The following is a 22,302-nucleotide window of genomic DNA, read 5'->3' as shown; positions in this document are numbered from 1 at the left end:
TATCTTACTGAGATCATTTAGGAGCAAAACCCTTAAAACAAGTAAAAGACATAAAATCTGCTTAGTGAGAAGAATGATCTTATCAGACAGAAAATAAGCAAATATCACCCTTATTTGACATATTTCATCTTATTTAGATTTCAGTTTTTGCGGTGTAGGAACAATTCTTCATTCAACTTGATTCTCGCAAGTAGGGATGATGTTTGAGTTCGAGCCCATTATCGAATCCTCTTATCGAACCAATTCCTTATCGATTCTCTTATCGAATCCAGATGCGTTGTTGTATATGGAAAAAAACACAATATTTAATATATTTAAGAAAAAAAAAAATTGACTGTTACCCCCCTAAAAAAAATATTGACTGTTGTTACCCAAAGTATATTAAGTGGGATTTTTCAGAAAAACAAATATATACAGTAACACAAAAACAAGCTGTCTCTGTGATCACTATAGGTGTATAAATAATAATATAGTGTTAAATAAAATCAGTCCCTTGGGCACAAAACTGAAAATAATACAGCTCTCCAAAAAGTGCACTCCTGCTGCTATTGGAACATACTAACTACACACACTATGACACTAAGAACACCACAGTCATTAATCAACAATTATTCTTCCCTTACATCAAAATCATTTTTTACCTTGAAAAATCATTTTTTACCTTGAAAATCATTTTTAACCTTGAAAAAAAAAATTTTACCTTGAAAAAAAAATGTTACCTTGAAAATCATTTTTTAACTTGAAAATCATTTTTAACTCTTGAAAAAAAAATGTTTACCTTAAAAAAATTTTTTTTACCTTGAAAATCATTTTTTACCTTGAAAATCATTTTTTACTTTGAAAAAAAAAATTTACCTTGAAAATCATTTGTTACCTTGAAAATCATTTGTTACCTTGAAAATATTTTTTTACCTTAAAAATAATTTTTTACCTTGAAAATAATTTTTTACCTTGAAAAAAAAAATTCACCTTGAAAAAAAAAATTTTACCTTGAAAATCATTTTTTACCTTGAAAATCATTTGTTACCTTGAAAATCATTTACCTTGAAAATCATTTTTTACCTTGAAAATCATTTTTTACCTTGAAAAAAAATTTTTACCTTGAAAAAAAATGTTTACCTTGAAAATCATTTTTTACCTTGAAAATCATTTGTTACCTTGAAAATCATTTTTCACCTTAAAAAACATTTTTTACCTTGAAAATCATTTTTTACCTTGAAAATCATTTTTTACCTTGAAAAAAAATGTTTACCTTGAAAAAAAAATGTTACCTCGAAAATCATTTTTTACCTTTAAAAAAAAATTTTACCTTGAAAAATTGTTTTTACCTTGAAAATTTTTTTTTACCTTGAAAATCATTTTTTACCTTGAAAATCATTTTTTACATTGAAAAAAAAAATTTACCTTGAAAAAAAATGTTTACCTTGAAAATCATTTTTTTACCTTGAAAATCATTTTTAAGCTTGAAAAAAATTTTTACTTTGAAAATTTTTTTTCACCTTAAAAATTTTTTTTACCTTGAAAATCATTTTTTACCTTGAAAAACATTTTTTACCTTGAAAATCATGGTAAGGTACTAGGTCCAAGAGTAAGAGGAACACTAGTTATGTTTCTGTCAGGACCTGGCTGGGCCACAGTTTCACTTCAGCTGTTATGTTTTCACACCACGAGGACATATTTCAACCGCCGGCGTCACAAAAAATGTGCAGTCGTCTCATCTCATTCTCACCACTTCCTGTCACGCCGACAGTCACGTCCGTGTGGTCAGGCGCTGACTGGTCCAGAAACACATCCATCAGCAAAACAGTTTTTCATTTGTGCGACCATGATCGAAGCTTTTGATTGTAGTAACTTGAGCAGTCGATGGAACTAAAACATGGAAGTGGTTCTTTAGTCCAGGCAGCATGTCCTGATGAGGTTTGTCCTCTCACCTCCTCCGCAGGATCTTTGTTTTCTGATCAGAACCCGTCCGAACTGGATGCTCTGTGTCCCTCCCCTCCAGGACCGTCCAGACCACAGCGAGACTACGAGAGGATTGGAACACGGACCGGAACCTCGTACGTATCAGAACATAATGTCATGTGTTGAAAGAAGGGCTGGGCGATATGCATACTTGCCAACCCTCCCGGATTTTCCGGGAGACTCCCGAAATTCAGCGCCTTTCCCGAAAAACTCCCGGGACAAATTTTCTCCCGAAAATCTCCCGAAATTCAGACACAAAACAAACTAGTCCCGCCCGCCCGCACTCACGCTACCGCTCCCTCTCTTCTCTCGCCCCACGCACTCACTGACGTCACTCACCTCACATGCTCACCTGTTAAAAGGGCCACACACACAACAGCTTGTAAGTTCCAAGCCGCAGCTGCGATTGGACCTGGATAGCCTCCGGGAAGAAGTAGTGGACTACCAAGTGCCTGGCACTGAAGATCTTCCTCAGGAAGCAAAGATTGACCGGTTTTGGGCCATGCTAGGGAGAGATGGAAGATTCCAGACTCTAATGCATTTGATGAAAGCACTTTTGTGCTTGCCATGCCACATATCAATAAAATAGTGACAGAGAATAGAACAAGGATGGACAATTCAACCCTTAACTCAACAATGAGTAGATGAGTGTTATGTGTGTGAATATGTGTAAATAAATGAACACTGAAATTCAAGTATTTCTTTTATTTGTATATACATATATATATATATATATATATATATATATAATAAAATAAATATATATATATATATATATATATATAGCTAGAATTCACTGAAAGTCAAGTATTTCTTATATATATATATATTTATATATTTATATATATATATATATATATATATATATATATATATATATATATATATATATATATATATATATATAGCTAGAATTCACTGAAAGTCAAGTATTTCTTATATATCTATATATATATATATATATATATATATATATATATATATATATATATATATATATGAAATACTTGACTTGGTGAATTTTAGCTGTAAATATACTCCTCCCCTCTTAACCACGCCCCTAACCAATAATAATAAAATAAATATATATATATATATATATATATATATATATATATATATATATATATATATATATATATATATATAGCTAGAATTCACTGAAAGTCAAGTATTTCTTATATATATTTATATATATATATATATATATATATATATATATAGCTAGAATTCACTGAAAGTCAAGTATTTCTTATATATATATTTATATATATATATATATATATATGAAATACTTGACTTGGTGAATTCTAGCTGTAAATATACTCCTCCCCTCTTAACCACGCCCCTAACCAATAATAATAAAATAAATATATATATATATATATATATATATATATATATATATATATATATATATATATAGCTAGAATTCACTGAAAGTCAAGTATTTCTTATATATATATATATTTATATATTTATATATATATATATATATATATATATATATATATATATATATATATATAATATAGCTAGAATTCACTGAAAGTCATGTATTTCTTACATATATATATATATTTATATATATATATATATATATATGAAATACTTGACTTGGTGAATTCTAGCTGTAAATATACTCCTCCCCTCTTAACCACGCCCTTAACCACGCCCCCGCCCCAACCACGCCCCCGCCCCACCCCCCTCCCCCCACCTCCCGAAATCGGAGGTCTCAAGGTTGGCAAGTATGAGTGTTGGATAACGGTCGAGAGCGATAAGTATTCATATTTTTATGACTTATAGAAAATTAAGAAGCAGGAGAAAACTATATACCGGTACATATAAACATTTTTATTTCAAATACTGTTTATAATCCCTCAGCTATCAAGGCAGAAAGGAAACATCCACACAAGCATGGAAAACACGCAAACAATGTCAACAAAAGTGGAAAATCACAATAAGCTCTTAAAAACTAGGGATATGTAATAAAATGCTTCATAAAGTGTAAGAAAATAGTGCAAAATATGAAAACAAACTATTTTCTGCAGGTTTAGTGCTAGGAAATAACGGCTGTGTAACATTAATTTGCCTTGTTATTATTATTTAACTATGGAAAGGACATTGAGTCCGAATGGACCATGTTCCGCGCCTCTATTGTCGAGGCGGCTGATTGGAGCTGTGGCCGCAAGGTAGTTGGTGCCTGTCGTGGCGGTAATCCTAGAACCCGTTGGTGGACGCCGGCGGTGAGGGATGCCGTCAAGCTGAAGAAGGAGTCCTATCGGGTTCTTTTGGCTCATAGGACTCCTGAGGCAGCGGACAAGTACCGACAGGCCAAGCGGTGTGCGGCTTCAGCGGTAGCAGAGGCAAAAACTCGGACATGGGAGGAGTTCGGTGAGGCCATGGAAAACGACTTCCGGACGGCTTCGAAGCAATTCTGGACCACCATCCGCCGCCTCAGGAAGGGGAAGCAGTGCACTATCAACACCGTGTATGGCGAGGATGGTGTTCTGCTGACCTCGACTGCGGATGTTGTGGATCGGTGGAGGGAATACTTCGAAGACCTCCTCAATCCCACCAACACGTCTTCCTATGAGGAAGCAGTGCCTGGGGAGTCTGTGGTGGGCTCTCCTATTTCTGGGGCTGAGGTTGCTGAGGTAGTTAAAAAGCTCCTCGGTGGCAAGGCCCCGGGGGTGGATGCGATCCGCCCGGAGTTCCTTAAGGCTCTGGATGCTGTGGGGCTGTCTTGGTTGACAAGACTCTGCAGCATCGCGTGGACATCGGGGGCGGTACCTCTGGATTGGCAGACCGGGGTGGTGGTTCCTCTCTTTAAGAAGGGGAACCGGAGGGTGTGGTCTAACTATCGTGGGATCACACTCCTCAGCCTTCCCGGTAAGGTCTATTCAGGTGTACTGGAGAGGAGGCTACGCCGGATAGTCCAACCTCGGATTCAGGAGGAACAGTGTGGTTTTCGTCCTGGTCGTGGAACTGTGGACCAGCTCTATACTCTCGGTAGGTTCCTTGAGGGTTCATGGGAGTTTGCCCAACCAGTCTACATGTGTTTTGTGGACTTGGAGAAGGCATTCGACCGTGTACCTCGGGAAGTCCTGTGGGGAGTGCTCAGAGAGTACGGGGTATCGGACTGTCTGATTGTGGCAGTCCGCTCCCTGTATGATCAGTGCCAGAGCTTGGTCCGCATTGCCGGTAGTAAGTCGGACACGTTTCCAGTGAGGGTTGGACTCCGCCAAGGCTGCCCTTTGTCACCGATTCTGTTCATAACTTTTATGGACAGAATTTCTAGGCGCAGTCAAGGCGTTGAGGGGATCTGGTTTGGTGGCTGCAGGATTAGGTCTCTGCTTTTTGCAGATGATGTGGTCCTGATGGCTTCATCTGGCCAGGATCTTCAGCTCTCACTGGATCGGTTCGCAGCCGATTGTGAAGCGACTGGGATGAGAATCAGCACCTCCAAGTCCGAGTCCATGGTTCTCGCCCGGAAAAGGGTGGAGTGCCATCTCCGGGTTGGGGAGGAGATCTTGCCCCAAGTGGAGGAGTTCAAGTACCTCGGAGTCTTGTTCACAAGTGAGGGAAGAGTGGATGGTGAGATCGACAGGCGGACGCTGTATCGATCCGTTGTGGTGAAGAAGGAGCTGAGCCGGAAGGCAAAGCTCTCAATTTACCGGTCGATCTACGTTCCCATCCACACCTATGGTCATGAGCTTTGGGTTATGACCGAAAGGACAAGATCCCGGGTACAAATGAGTTTCCCCCGCCGGGTGGCGGGTCTCTCCCTTAGAGATAGGGTGAGAAGCTCTGCCATCCGGGGGGAGCTCAAAGTAAAGCCGCTGCTCCTCCACATGGAGAGGAGCCAGATGAGGTGGTTCGGGCATCTGGTCAGGATGCCACCCGAACGCCTCCCTAGGGAGGTGTTTAGGGCACGTCCGACCGGTAGGAGGCCGCGGGGAAGACCCAGGACACGTTGGGAAGACTATGTCTCCCGGCTGGCCTGGGAACGCCTCGGGATCCCCCGGAAGGAGCTGGACGAAGTGGCTGGGGAGAGGGAAGTCTGGGCTTCCCTGCTTAGGCTGCTGCCCCCGCGACCCGACCTCGGATAAGCGGAAGAAGATGGATGGATGGATGGATATGGAAAGGAATTTTTGCTTTGCAGTATTTATTTAAATATATAATGACATTGGTCCATATCTATAATTATTGAAATGTTTTGACCTATGGAAAATAAGGAGCAGGAAAAAAATATTTTATTTGAAATGTAACTTCCTCTGATTGTAATCCCTCAACTATCAAGGCAGAAAGGAAATGCTAACACAAGCATGGAAAACACTCAAACAATGTCAACAAAAGTGGAAAATCACAATAAGCTCTTAAAAATTAGGGGTATTTAATAAAATGCTTCATGAAGTGTAAGAAAATAGTGCAAAATATGAAAACATAAACAATTTTCTGCAGGTTTAGTGCTAGGAAATAATGTCTGTGTAACATTAATTTGCCTTGTTATTCTTATTTAACTATGGAAAGGATTTTTTTGTTATGCAGTAATTGTTTTAATATTATATCGGTTGATATCGATAATTATTGAAATGTTTTGACCCATGGAAAATGAGGAGTAGGATGTTATTTTAAAATGTAACTTCCTCTGATTGTAATCCCTCAGCTATCAAGGCAGAATGGAAAAGTCAACAAAATAGTCAAATCCCATTGAACACTTAGAAATAAGCGCCCTTAAAAATAAGGAACATGTAAGAAATGCTTCATAAAGTGTAAGAAAATAGTGCAAAGTGTGAAAATCTAAGACTGACTTTGTCTGCAGTTTTGGTCAGACTCTGATCCACCTGCTGAAGGGGAACATCGGCACGGGCCTGCTGGGGCTGCCCTTGGCTGTCAAGAATGCAGGACTTGTGGTGAGCATGCAGACTTCATCCTTTCACTGGCTGACATGAACACATGAACTCACCAGGTGAAGGGCAGACAAAGCAGGAATTAGCGTGTCACCTCATTTGTGATCTACCTTAAAAATCATTTGTTACCTTGAAAATCATTTTTTACCTTGAAAATCATTTTTTACCTTGAAACCTTTTTTTTACCTTGAAAAAAAAATTTTACCTTGAAAATCGTTTTTTACCTTGAAATTTTTTTTTACCTTCAAACATTTTTTTTACCTTGAAAATTTTTTTTACCTTGAAAATCATTTTTAACCTTGAAAAAAAAATTGTACCTTGAAAATCATTTTTTACCTTGAAAATCATTTTTTACCTTGAAAATCATTTTTTACCTTGAAAAAAATGTTTTACCTTGAAAAAAAATGTTTACCTTGAAAATCATTTTTTACCTTCAAAATCATTTTTTACTTTGAAAAAAAAATGTTACCTTGAAAATCATTTTTTACCTTGAAAATCATTTGTTACCTTGAAAAAAAAATTTTACCTTGAAAAAAAATGTTTACCTTGAAAATCATTTTTTACCTTGAAAATCATTTTTTACCTTGAAACATTTTTTTTACCTTGAAAAAAAAATTTTACCTTGAAAATCGTTTTTTACCTTGAAATTTTTTTTTACCTTGAAACATTTTTTTACCTTGAAAATTTTTTTTACCTTGAAAATCATTTTTAACCTTGAAAAAAAAATTGTACCTTGAAAAATTGTTTTTACCTTGAAAAATTGTTTTTACCTTGAAAATCATTTTTTACCTTGAAAATCATTTTTTACCTTGAAAAAAAATGTTTACCTTGAAAATCATTTTTTACCTTCAAAATCATTTTTTACTTTGAAAAAAAAATGTTACCTTGAAAATCATTTTTTACCTTGAAAATCATTTTTTACCTTGAAAAATTTTTTTTACCTTGAAAAACAAATTTTACCTTGAAAATCGTTTTTTACCTTGAAAATTTTTTTTACCTTGAAACATTTTTTTTACCTTGAAAATTTTTTTTACCTTGAAAATCATTTTTAACCTTGAAAAAAAAATTGTACCTTGAAAAATTGTTTTTACCTTGAAAATCATTTTTTACCTTGAAAAAAATGTTTACCTTGAAAAAAAATGTTTACCTTGAAAATAATTTTTTTAACTTCAAAATAATTTTTTACTTTGAAAAAAAAATGTTACCTTGAAAATCATTTTTTACCTTAGCCAAACTAGGGATATGTAATAAATAGCCAGGGGAATACAATGATTTGCAAATCCTTTTCAAGCCATATTCAATTGAATATGCTACAAAGACAACATATTTGATGTTCAAACTCATAAACTTTATTTTTTTTTTGGCAAATAATAATAAAATTAGAATTTCATGGCAGCAACACGTGACAAAGTAGTTGGGAAAGGGCATGTTCACCACTGTGTTACATGGCCTTTCCTTTTAACAACACTCAGTAAAGGTTTGGGAACTGAGGAGACACATTTTTGAAGCTTCTCAGGTGGAATTCTTTCCCATTCTTGCTTGATGTACAGCTTAAGTTGTTCAACAGTCCGGGGGTCTCCGTTTTACGCTTTATAATTAGCCACACATTTTCAATGGGAGACAGGTCTGGACTGCAGGCGGCCCAGGAAAGTACCCGCACTCTTTTACTGTGAAGCCACGTTGATGTAACACGTGGCTTGGCATTGTCTTGCTGAAATAAGCAGGGGCGTCCATGGTAACGTTGCTTGGATGACTCTAAAACCTGTATGTAACTTTCAGCATTAATGGCGCCTTCACAGATGTGTAAGTTACCCATGTCTTGGGCACTAATACACCCCCATACCATCACACATGCTGCCTTTTACACTTTGCGCCTAGAACAATCCGGATGGTTCTTTTCCTTTTTTTACACGACGTCCACAGTTTCCAAAATCAATTTGAAATAAGGACTCGTCAGACCACAGAACACTTTTCCACTTTGTATCAGTCCATCTTAGATGAGCTCGGGCCCAGCGAAGCCGACGGCGTTTCCGGGTGTTGTTGATCAACGGTTTTCGCCTTGCATAGGAGAGTTTTAACTTGCACTTACAGATGTAGCGACCAATTGTAGTTACTGACAGTGGGTTTCTGAAGTGGTGATATCCTTTACACACTGATGTGGCTTGTTGATGCGGTACAGCCTGAGGGATGGAAGGTCACGGGGCTTAGCTGCTTACGTGCAGTGATTTCTCCAGGTTCTCTGAACCCTTTGATGATATTACGGAGCGTAGATGGTGAAATCCCTAAATTCCTTGCAATAGCTGGTTGGGAAAGGTTTTTCTTAAACTGTTCAACAATTTTCTCAGGCATTTGTCGCCCCATCCTTCTTTGTGACTGACTGAGCATTTCATGGAATCTACTTGTATACCCAATCATGGCACCCACCTGTTCCCAATTAGCCTGCACACCTGTGGGATGTTCCAAATAAGTGTTTGAGGAGCATTCCTCAACTTTATCAGTATTTATTGCCACCTTTCCCAACTTCTTTGTCACGTGTTGCTGCCATCAAATTCTAAAGTTAATGATTATTTGCAAAAAAAAAAAAAAAATGTTAATGAGTTTGAACATCAAATATGTTGTCTTTGCTTTGTTTTAGCAATCAAGAATATTTCAGTTGTTTTCATCCATCTTCGTGGGGACATTGTTGATTGTCATGTCATGCTCGGATGTACAATGTCTTTGCTCCCCAGTAAGTCTTTGCTGTCGTCCAGCATTCTGTTTTTGTTTATTTTGTAGCCAGTTGAGTTTTAGTTTCGTTCTGCATAGCCTTCCCTAAGCTTCAATGCCTTTTCTTAGGGGCACTCACCTTTTGTTTATTTAAGCCACCTTTCCCAACTTCTTTGTCACGTGTTGCTGCCATCAAATTCTAAAGTTAATGATTATTTGCACAAAAAAAAATGTTAATGAGTTTGAACATCAAATATGTTGTCTTTGTAGCATATTCAACTGAATATGGCTTGAAAATTATTTGCGAATCATTGTATTCCGTTTATATTTACATCCAACACAATTTCCCAACTCATATGGAAACGGGGTTTGTACATCAACATATACATCTGCATGTACATAAGAAATTAAATTAAAAAATACATTACATTTACAGCCATTAGAAAAATAATAATACAATTTTGTTTTAACAAAATTAAAAATATCCATCCATTTCCTACTGCTTGTCCATTTGGGGTCGCGGGGGGGTGCTGGAGCGTATCTCAGCTGCATTCGGGCGGAAGGCAGGTTACACCCTGGACAATATATTTAAAAAAATGTATATTTATATTTTTTTACGCATGTGAATGATCTGTGATGACATGATTATAACATGGTAATAAAGCGTGTGTGTGTGTGTGTGTGTGTGTGTGTGTGTGTGTGTGTGTGTGTGTGTGTGTGTGTGTGTGTGTGTGTGTGTGTGCAGCTGGGACCTATCAGCCTGCTGTGCATGGGTGTCATCGCAGTGCACTGCATGAGGGTGCTGGTGGACTGCTCACACCATCTCAGTGCCAAGTAAGACCTCACACTTATTTGCTTCTTATCTTGTCTTCCTGCCCTAAATTATGCAGGTTAATTCATGTCCTAACTACAAAAGCTTTTTATTTATTTATTTTTTTGCACACTAAAATTATGTAGGCGAATTTGTCCGGTTTTAATTTTGTGAACTGAATTTTCATGGAAAAAAATGTTGGGAGCAAAATGTTAAAAGGCAGTTTGTTAAAATGCAATGTTTGAGAATTCAGAGCGTAAAAATTCAGTCTAAAAAAAAAAAAAAAAGTATATAAACATTCAGTGTAAAAAAAATATCAGTGTTGAAAGATTTAGTGTAAAAAATGTTTTACAAAAAAAATTCAGTGTAAAAAAAATCCGTGTATAAAAATGAAGTGTAAAAAAATCAGTGAATATAACATTTGGGTACAAAAATTCAGTGTGCAGAAAAATTCAGTGTAAAACAATTTCATTGGAGAAACATTTTGTGTAAGAATAATTTGGTGTAAGACATCAGTATAAAAACTGAGTCTATAAAAATTCAGTGTAAAAAAAGAGTGTATAAAAATTCAGCGCGTAAAAAATAAGTGTAAAAAAATCAGTATATAAAAATACAGTGTATAAACATATCAGTGTGAAACAATTTCATTGGAGAAATATTTAGTGTAAGAATAAATAAGTGTAAAAACATCAGTATATAAAAATTCAGTGTAAAACAATTTAATTGGAAAAAAATTTAGTGTAAGAATAAGTGTAAAAAAAAATCAGGTTATAAAAACTGAGCCTATGAAAAAATTCAGTGTAAATAACAGTGTATAAAAATGTATTGTACAAAAATTCAGTGCAGAAAAAATCAAGTGTATAAAAAATCAGTGTAAAAAAATGTGTGTAAAAAAATTCTGTGTAAAACAATTTCATTGGAGAAACATTTTGTGTAAGAATAATTTGGTGTAAGACATCAGTATAAAAACTGAGTCTATAAAAATTCAGTGTAAAAAAAGAGTGTATAGAAATTCAGCGCGTAAAAATAAGTGTAAAAAAAATCAGTATATAAAAATACAGTGTATAAACATATCAGTGTAAAACAATTTCATTGGAGAAATATTTAGTGTAAGAATAAATAAGTGAAAAAACATCAGTAAATAAAAATTCAGTGTAAAACAATTTAATTGGAGAAAAATTTAGTGTAAGAATAAGTGTAAAAAAAAAAATCAGTTTATAAAAACGGAGCCTATAAAAAAAATCTGTGTAAATAACAGTGTATAAAAATGTATTGTACAAAAATTCAGTGCAGAAAAAATCAAGTGTATAAAAAATCAGTGTAAAAAAAATGTGTGTAAAAAAAATTATGTGTAAAACAATTTCAATGCTAAAGTAAAAATAAGTTTATCGTACAAAAATTCAGTGTAAAAAAACAAAGTTTATTGAAATTAAGTGTAAAAATTTTAGTCTAAAAAAACAAAGTTTATTGAAATTCAGTGTAAAAAAAAAAAAAGTATATAAACATTCAGTGTAAAAAATATCAGTGTAGAAAGATTTAGTGTAAAAAATGTTTTACAAAAAAATGAAGTGTAAAAAAAATCAGTGTATAAAAATGAAGTGTAAAAAAATCAGTGAATATAACACTTGGGTACAAAAACTTCAGTGTGCAGAAAAATTCAGTGTAAAACAATTTCATTGGAGAAACATTTTGTGTAAGAATAATTTGGTGTAAGACATCAGTATAAAAACTTTCAGTGTAAAAAAAGAGTGTATAAAAAGTCAGCGCGTAAAAAAATCAGTATATTGTAAGAATAATTCAGTGTAAAAAAACAGTGTAATAAAAATGTATTGTACAAAAATTCAGTGTAGAAAAAATCACTGTATAAAAAAATCTGTTAAAAAAAATTCAGTGTAAAAAAATTTCAGTGCAGAAAGATTTAGTGTAAAAAATGTTTTACAGAAAAATTCTGTGTAAAAAAAATCAGTGTATAAAAATTCAGTGTAAAAAAAGAGTGTATAAAAATTCAGCGCGTAAAAAATAAGTGTAAAAAAAAATCAGTACCGTATTTTCCGCACTATAAGGCGCACCTAAAAACCACAATTTTTCTCAAAAGCTGACAGTGCGCCTAATAACCCGGTGCGCTTTATTACGATTCATTTTCATAAAGTTTCGGTCTCGCAACTTCGGTAAACAGCCGCCATCTTTTTTCCCGGTAGAACAGGAAGCGCTTCTTCTTCTACGCAAGCAACCGCCAAGGAAAGCACTCGCCCCCATAGAACAGGAAGCGCTTCACCCGCCCCCATAGAACAGGAAGCGCTTCACCCGCCCCCGGAAGAAGAAGAAAAAACGCGCGGATATCACCGTACGTTTCATTTCCTGTTTACATCTGTAAAGACCACAAAATGGCTCCTACAAAACGATCCGGTTCATAAAAAGACGCAATCTCTCCATCCGCACACGGATTACTACCGTATTTCACAGCAACTGAACCGCACTGTGGAACGGGAGCACGTACGGTGAATATTCGCTCCACAGGGAATGAGAAGTCATCCTTCACTGTGGTTCTAGCTTGCCATGCTAACTTCCACCCATCCAAAAGAGACCTTTCCAGCCGGCGTCATCATAAAAGCTAACTCGAAGGGATGGATGGATGAAGAAAAGATGAGCGAGTGGTTAAGGGAAGTTTACGCGAAGAGGCCGGGTGGCTTTTTTCACACAGCTCCGAAGGCGAACACACCTTCACTAAGACGGGCAGATAGCGCCGGTCGACATACGCCAACATCTGCCAGTGGATCGTAAATGCCTGGGCAGATAGTTTCGGTCACAACTGTGGTCCGACCTTTCCGGAAGGCAGGATTCACAGAACTGCTGGACAACAGTGACACTGACTCCGGTGACTTCGACGAGACGGAACCGGCCATTTTGGATCCCGTATTCGCCCAACTTTTCAATTCGGACACCGAAGACGAAGAATTCGAAGGATTTACGAATGAAGAATAACTTCAGAAGGTGAGCGCTATGTTTATTTTGTGTGTTGTGACATTAACGTTCGAGCAACATTATGTTGCTATTGTTCTACACCATTTTGAATTTTACTATGTTTGTGATTGCACATTTGCGTACATTTTGGGACAGAGTTGTTAGAACGCTGGTTTTCAATATATTATTAAAGTTTGACTGAACTATCTGACTGTTTTTTTGACATTCACTTTAGCGCAGCGTTTTTTTGACATTCACTTTAGCGCAGCGTAGGCGCGGCTTTTAGTCCGGGGCGGCTTATTGGTGGACAAAATTATGAAATATGTAATTCATAGAAGGTGCGGCTAATAATCCGGTGCGCCTTATAGTGCGGAAAATACGGTATATAAAAATACAGTATACAAACAAATCAGTGTAAAACAATTTCATTGGTGAAAATTTTTGTGTAAGAATATTTAAGTGTAAAACATCAATATATAAAAATTCAGTGTAAAAAAAAATCTGTTAAAAAAAATTCAGTGTAAAAAATTTCAGTGTAGAAAGATTTAGTGTAAAAAATGTTTTACAGAAAATTCAGTGTAAAAAAAATCAGTGTATAAAAATTCTGTGTAAAAAAAGTGTATAAAAATTCAGCGCGTAAAAAATAAGTGTAAAAAAATCAGTATATAAAAATACAGTGTATAAAAAGATCAGTGTAAAACAATTTAATTGGTGAAAAATGTTGTGTAAGAATAATTAAGTGTAAAGCATCAATATATAAAAATTCAGTGTAAAACAATTTAATTGGAGAAAAATTTAGTGTAAGAATAAGTTTAAAAAAAAATCAGTTTATAAAAACTGAGCCTATAAAAAAATTCAGTGTAAATAACAGTGTATAAAAATGTATTGTACAAAAATTCATTGCAGAAAAAATCAAGTGTAAAAAAATGTGTGTAAAAAAAATTCTGTGTAAAACAATTTCAGTGCTAAAGTAAAAATAAGTTTATCGTACAAAAATTCAGTGTAAAAAACCAAAGTTTATTGAAATTAAGTGTAAAAATTTTAGTCTAAAAAACCAAAGTTTATTGAAATTCAGTGTAAAAAAATAAATAAAAAAAGTATATAAACATTCAGTGTAAAAAAATAGTGTAGAAAGATTTAGTGTAAAAAATGTTTTACAAAAAAATTCAGTGTAAAAAAAATCAGTGTATAAAAATGAAGTGTAAAAAAATCAGTGAATATAACATTTGGGTACAAAAAATTCAGTGTGCAGAAAAATTCAGTGTAAAACAATTTCATTGGAGAAACATTTTGTGTAAGAATAATTTGGTGTAAGACATCAGTATAAAAACTTTCAGTGTAAAAAAATAGTGTATAAAAATTCAGCGCGTAAAAAATAATTGTAAAAAAATCAGTATATAAAAATACAGTGTATAAACAAATCAGTGTAAAACAATTTCATTGGAGAAATATTTAGTGTAAGAATAATTCAGTGTAAAAAAACAGTGTAATAAAAATGTATTGTACAAAAATTCAGTGTAGAAAAAATCACTGTATAAAAAAATCTGTTAAAAAAATTCAGTGTAAAAAAATTTCAGTGCAGAAAGATTTAGTGTAAAAAATGTTTTACAGAAAAATTCTGTGTGAAAAAAAAATCAGTGTATAAAAATTCAGTGTAAAAAAAGAGTGTATAAAAATTCAGCGCGTAAAAAATAAGTGTAAAAAAAATCAGTATATAAAAATACAGTATACAAACAAATCAGTGTAAAACAATTTCATTGGTGAACAATTTTGTGTAAGAATATTTAAGTGTAAAACATCAATATATAAAAATTCAGTGTAAAAAAAATCTGTTAAAAAAAATTCAGTGTAAAAAATTTCAGTGTAGAAAGATTTAGTGTAAAAAATGTTTTACAGAAAAACTCAGTGTAAAAAAAAAATCAGTGTATAAAAATTCAGTGTAAAAAAAGTATAAAAATTCAGCGCGTAAAAAATAAGTGTAAAAATAATCAGTATATAAAAATACAGTGTATAAAAAGATCAGTGTAAAACAATTTAATTGGTGAAAAATGTTGTGTAAGAATAATTAAGTGTAAAACATCAATATATAAAAATTCAGTGTAAAACAATTTAATTGGAGAAAAATGTAGTGTAAGAATAAGTGTAAAAAAAAATCAGTTTATAAAAACTGAGCCTATAAAAAAATTCAGTGTAAATAACAGTGTATAAAAATGTATTGTACAAAAATTCATTGCAGAAAAAATCAAGTGTAAAAAAATGTGTGTAAAAAAAATTCTGTGTAAAACAATTTCAGTGCTAAAGTAAAAATAAGTTTATCGTACAAAAATTCAGTGTAAAAAACCAAAGTTTATTGAAATTAAGTGTAAAAATGTTAGTCTAAAAAAACAAAGTTGATTGAAATTCAGTGTAAAAAAAAAAAAAAAGTATATAAACATTCAGTGTAAAAAAAATATCAGTGTAGAAAGATTTAGTGTAAAAAATGTTTTCCAAAAAAATTCAGTGTAAAAAAAATCAGTGTATAAAAATGAAGTGTAAAAAAATGAGTGAATATAACATTTGGGTACAAAAAATTCAGTGTGCAGAAAAATTCAGTGTAAAACAATTTCATTGGAGAAACATTTTGTGTAAGAATAATTTGGTGTAAGACATCAGTATAAAAACTGAGTCTATAAAAATTCAGAGTTAAAAAAAAAGAGTGTATTAAAATTCAGCGCGTAAAAAATAAGTATAAAAAAATCAGTATATAAAAATACAGTGTATAAACATATCAGTGTGAAACAATTTCATTGGAGAAATATTTAGTGTAAGAATAAATAAGTGTAAAAACATCAGTATATAAAAATTCAGTGTAAAACAATTTAATTGCAGAAAAATTTAGTGTAAGAATAAGTGTAAAAAAAAAATCAGTTTATAAAAACTGAGCCTATAAAAAAATTCAGTGTAAATAACAGTGTATAAAAATGTATTGTACAAAAATTCAGTGCAGAAAAAATCAAGTGTATAAAAAATGTGTGTAAAAAAAATTCTGTGTAAAACAATTTCATTGGAGAAACATTTTGTGTAAGAAATATTTGGTGTAAGACATCAGTATAAAAACTGAGTCTATAAAAATTCTGTGTAAAAAAAGAGTGTATAAAAATTCAGCGCGTAAAAAATAATTGTAAAAAAATCAGTATATAAAAATACAGTGTATAAACAAATCAGTGTAAAACAATTTCATTGGAGAAATATTTAGTGTAAGAATAATTAAGTGTAAAAAAATCAGTATATAAAAATTCAGTGTAAAACAATTTAATTGGAGAAAAATTTAGTGTAAGAATAAGTGTAAAAAAAAAATCAGTTTATAAAAACTGACCCTATAAAAAAATTCAGTGTAAATAACAGTGTATAAAAATGTATTGTACAAAAATTCAGTGCAGAAAAAATCAAGTGTATAAAAAATCAGTGTAAAAAAATGTGTGTAAAAAACATTCTGTGTAAAACAATTTCATTGGAGAAACATTTTGTGTAAGAATAATTTGGTGTAAGACATCAGTATAAAAACTGAGTCTATAAAAATTCAGTGTAAAAAAAGAGTGTATAAAAATTCAGCGCGTAAAAAATAAGTGTAAAAACATCAGTATATAAAAATTCAGTGTAGAAAAATTCAGTGTAAAACAATTTCATTGGAAAAAAATTTACTGTAAGAATAAGTGTAAAAAAAAATCAGTGTATAAAAGAGTCTATAAAAATTCAGTGTAAAAAAAATCAGTGTAGAAAAAAATCAGTGTAAAAAAATTCAGTGTCAAAAAATTTCAGTGCAGAAAGATTTAGTGTAAAAAATGTTTTACAGAAAAATTCTGTGTAAAAATATCAGTGTATAAAAATTCAGTGTAAAAAAGAGTGTATAAAAATTCAGCGCGTAAAAAATAAGTGTAAAAAAAATCAGTATATAAAAATACAGTGTATAAACAAATCAGTGTAAAACAATTTCATTGGTGAAAAATTTTGTGCAAGAATAATTAAGTGTAAAACATCAATATATAAAAATTCAGTGTAAAACAATTTCATTGGAGAAAAAAATAGTGTAAAAATAAGTGTAAAAAAAAAAATCAGTGTATAAAAATTGAGTCTATAAGAAAATTCTGTGTAAAATAACAGTGTATAAAAATGTATTGTACAAAAATTCAGTGCAGAAAAAATCAAGTGTATAAAAAATCAGTGTAAAAAATGTGTGTAAAAAAAATTCTGTGTAAAACAATTTCAGTGCTAAAGTAAAAATAAGTTTATCATACAAAAATTCAGTGTAAAAAACCAAAGTTTATTGAAATTAAGTGTAAAAATTTTAGTCTAAAAAAAAACAAAGTTTATTGAAATTCAGTGTAAAAAAAAAAAAAAAAGTACATAAACATTCAGTGTAAAAAAATATCAGTGTAGAAAGATTTAGTGTAAAAAATGTTTTACAAAAAAAATTCAGTGTAAAAAAAATCAGTGTATAAAAATGAAGTGTAAAAAAATGAGTGAATATAACATTTGGGTACAAAAAATTCAGTGTGCAGAAAAATTCAATGTAAAACAATTTCATTGAGAAACATTTTGTGTAAGAATAATTTGGTGTAAGACATCAGTATAAAAACTTTCAGTGTAAAAAAAGAGTGTATAAAAATTCAGCGCGTAAAAAAATCAGTATATAAAAATACAGTGTATAAACATATCAGTGTAAAACAATTTCATTGGAGAAATATTTAGTGTAAGAATAATTCAGTGTAAAAAAACAGTGTAATAAAAATGTATTGTACAAAAATTCAGTGTAGAAAAAATCACTGTATAAAACAATCTGTTAAAAAAATTCAGTGTAAAAAAATTTCAGTGCAGAAAGATTTAGTGTAAAAAATGTTTTACAGAAAAATTCAGTGTAAAAAAAATCAGTGTATAAAAAGTCAGTGTAAAAAAAGTGTATAAAAATTCAGCGCGTAAAAAATAAGTGTAAAAAAATGAGTATATAAAAATACAGTGTATAAAAAGATCAGTGTAAAACAATTTAATTGGTGAAAAATGTTGTGTAAGAATAATTAAGTGTAAAACATCAATATATAAAAATTCAGTGTAAAACAATTTCATTGGAGAAAAAAATAGTGTAAGAATAAGTGTAAAAAAAAAAAACAGTGTATAAAAACTGAGTCTATAAAAAAATTATGTGTAAAAAAACAGTGTATAAAAATGTATTGTGCAGAAAAAATCAAGTGTATAAAAAATCAGTGTAAAACAATTCAGTGTAAAAATAATCAGTGTAAAAAAAATTCAGTGAAAAACAATTTCAGTGCTAAAGTAAAAAAAAGTTTATTGAAATTCAGTGTAAAAAAAAAAAAGTTTATTGAAATTTGAAAAACTCAGTTCACAAACGCAAAAAATTTAGTTCCATAAATTCAGTGTCTAAAAAAAAAAAAGCTTTTGTATTAAAGTCACAAATGAACTCCCCGACTAAATGACCTGTTGCAGGATGAACCGACAATCTCTGAGCTACGGGGAGGCGGTCCAGTACGGCATGGAGAATGTGTCCTGGCTCAGGAGGCACTCGCACTGGGGAAAGTAGGAGATGAGTCTTTCATGCACCTTCTTTTGTTTGCAGCAGCTAAGTGTTAAATGTGTGTGTGTGTGTGTGTGTGTGTGTGCGTCTCTCTCACTCTTAGACGGACCGTCAACTTGTTCCTCATCATCACCCAGCTGGGCTTCTGCTGCGTCTACTTTGTCTTCCTCAGTGACAATGTCAAGCAGGTGAGGAAATAGTAGCAAAACATTGCAGTACACAATATGACCACTAGAGGGAGACGTCTCTCTACTTTCCAGCTGAGTTGCAACCTTGATGTCCTCACATTGTGCAAGTTTGCTTGGTAATCAATGCTGCTGAGAAGAAAAGTGTTAAATAATCCCAATAAACGGACACACATTCTGTGGCCAGGTGGTGGAAGCAGCCAACGCCACCACCTTCAGCTGCCAGATCAACAACACCAACCAGACCCAGGTCCTGGTCCCCAGCTTCGACTCCCGCCTCTACATGCTGTGTTTCCTGCCCGCCTTCATCCTGCTGGTCTTCACCCCCAACCTGAAGTACCTGGCGCCCCTCTCTCTCATCGCCAACCTGGTCATGGCTGCCAGTCTGGTCCTCATCTACTTCTACTCCATCATGGTAAATACCTCATGCATGCTTCTTGTCTTCTACGCCCTCACACCCTACACCCTCACTCCATCATGGTAAATACCTCCTGCATGCTTCTTGTCTTCTACGCCCTCACACCGGGAACAGGTTGCAGGTCACAGATCATACTTTGAATCCTGCGGTGTCCAAAACTTAATTTTTTACACAGATTTTTTTTTTTACACAGATTTGTTTATACACTGAATTGCTTTACACTGATTTTTTTTTTTACACTGAATATTTTTACTCTGAATTGCTTTACACTGAATTTTTTTTTAACATTCATTTTTGTACACTTAATATTTTTACACAGATTTTTTTTACACTGAATATTTATACACTGATATATTTTACACTGAATTTTTTTTACTGATTTTTTTTTTGCACTGCATTTTTTTACCCTGATTTTCTTTTTATACTGATTTTTTTTTATGCACTGAATTTTTTTTTACACTGAATATTTTTACACAGATTTGTCTTTTACACTGCCACTGAATTGTTTTACACTGAGTTTTTATACACTAAGTTTCTTTACACTGATTTTCTTTTTACACTGAATTTTTATACACTAAATTGCTGTACACATACATTTTTTTTACACATAATTTTTTTTACATAGATTTTTTTACACTGATATATTTTACACTGAATTTTTTTACTGATGGTTTTTTTGCACTGCATTTTTTTACCCTGATTTTCTTTTTATACTGATTTTTTTTTATGCACTGAATTGTTTTTTTACACTGAATATTTTTACACAGATGTGTCTTTTACACTGCCACTGAATTGTTTTACACTGAGTTTTTATACACTAAGTTTCTTTACACTGATTTTCTTTTTACACTGAATTGCTGTACACATACATTTTTTTACACATAATTTTTTTTACATAGATTTTTTTTACACTGAATTTTTATACACTGATATATTTTACACTGAATTTTTTTACTGATGTTTTTTTGCACTGCATTTTTTTTACCCTGATTTTCTTTTTATACTGATTTTTTTTTATGCACTGATTTTTTTTTTACACTGAATATTTTTACACAGATTTGTCTTTTACACTGCCACTGAATTGTTTTACACTGAGTTTTTATACACTACGTTTCTTTACACTGATTTTCTTTTGACACTGAATTGCTGTACACATACATTTTTTTTACACATAATTTTTTTTACATAGATTTTTTTTACACAGATTTTTTTACACTGAATTTTTATACACTGATATATTTGACACTGAATTTTTTTACTGATGTTTTTTTTGCACTGCATTTTTTTAACCCTGATTTTCTTTTTATACTGATTTTTTTTATGCACTGAATTTTTTTTTTACACTGAATATTTTTACACAGATTTGTCTTTTACACTGCCACTGAATTGTTTTACACTGAGTTTTTATACACTAAGTTTTTTTACACTGATTTTCTTTTTACACTGAATTTTTATACACTGAATTGCTGTACACATCCATTTTTTTACACATAATTTTTTTTACATAGATTTTTTTTACACAGATTTTTTTACACTGAATTTTTATACACTGATATATTTTACACAGATTTTTTTTGCACTGCATTTTTTACACAGATTTTCTTTTTATACATATTTTTTTTATGCACTGAATTTTTTTTTTACACTGAATATTTTTACACAGATTTTTTTTTTTACACTGACACTGAATTGTTTTACACCAAGTTTTTATACACTGAATTGCTTTACACTGATTTTTTGTACACTGATTTTTTTTTACACTGAATTGCTTTACACTGAATTTTTTTACGTACATTTTTTTTTACACTGAATATTCTTACACTGATTTTTTACACTGAATTGCTTTACACTGAATTTTTTTACGTACATTTTTGTTACACTGAATATTCTTACACTGATTTTTTACACTGAATTTCTATATACTGATATATTTTACACTGAATTTTTTTACTGATTTTTTTTTGCACTGATTTTCTTTTTATACAGATTTATTTATGCACTGAATTTTTTTTTTTACACTGAATATTTTTACACATTTTTTTTTTTTACACTGACACTGAATTGTTTTACACTGAATATTCTTACACTGATTTTTTACACTGATTTTCTATATACTGATATATTTTACACTATATTTACACTGAATTTTTTTACTGATTTTTTTTGCACTGCATTTTTTTACACTGATTTTCTTTTTATACAGATTTATTTATGCACTGAATTTTTTTTTTTTACACTGAATATTTTTACACAGATTTTTTTTTTTTTACACTGACACTGAATTGTTTTACACTGAATATTCTTACACTGATTTTTTACACTGATTTTCTATATACTGATATATTTTACACTATATTTTACACTGAACTTTTTTACTGATTTTTTTTTTGCACTGCATTTTTTTACACTGACTTTCTTTTTATACAGATTTATTTATGCACTGAATTTTTTTTTTTACACTGAATATTTTTACACAGATTTTTTTTTTTACACTGACACTGAATTGTTTTACACCGAGTTTTTATACACTGAATTTCTTTACACTGATTTTCTTTTTACATTTTTACACATATTTTTTTTTACACAGAATTTTTATACACTGATATATTTTATACTGATTTTTTTTCACACTTTATTTTTATACACTGATTTTCTTTTTATACAGATTTAATTTTAAACTGATTTTTTTTTACACTGATTTTTTATTTTTACATTTAATTTTTTTACGCTGACTTTGTTTTACACAAATTGTTTTACAATAAATATTTGTACATTGAATA

At 31.9% G+C, this 22,302-nt stretch overlaps 1 protein-coding gene across 3 annotated transcripts in view; it reads left to right on the top strand.

The window, feature by feature from the left end:
- The window catches only part of slc36a1 (solute carrier family 36 member 1), a 532,187-nt gene that overhangs the window by 24,494 nt on the left and 485,391 nt on the right, over positions 1–22,302 (top strand). For 2 of the 3 annotated variants that reach the window (XR_009816923.1, XM_061976517.1), the window contains exons 3-8: positions 1,943–2,057; positions 6,788–6,878; positions 10,327–10,415; positions 18,832–18,921; positions 19,023–19,107; positions 19,292–19,519. Coding sequence is in view for 2 of the 3 variants with exons in the window: in XM_061976517.1 (XP_061832501.1) it covers positions 1,943–2,057; positions 6,788–6,878; positions 10,327–10,415; positions 18,832–18,921; positions 19,023–19,107; positions 19,292–19,519 (698 nt within the window). In the remaining variant the exon portion in view is untranslated. The remainder of the gene's footprint in view (positions 1–1,942; positions 2,058–6,787; positions 6,879–10,326; positions 10,416–18,831; positions 18,922–19,022; positions 19,108–19,291; positions 19,520–22,302) is intronic. The other variant, XM_061976518.1, reaches the window with a different exon arrangement.

Source organism: Nerophis lumbriciformis, linkage group LG16 (assembly GCF_033978685.3).
Source record: "Nerophis lumbriciformis linkage group LG16, RoL_Nlum_v2.1, whole genome shotgun sequence".
Classification (NCBI taxonomy): Eukaryota; Metazoa; Chordata; class Actinopteri; order Syngnathiformes; family Syngnathidae; genus Nerophis; species Nerophis lumbriciformis.
This window is presented reverse-complemented; position numbering and strand designations above follow the sequence as displayed.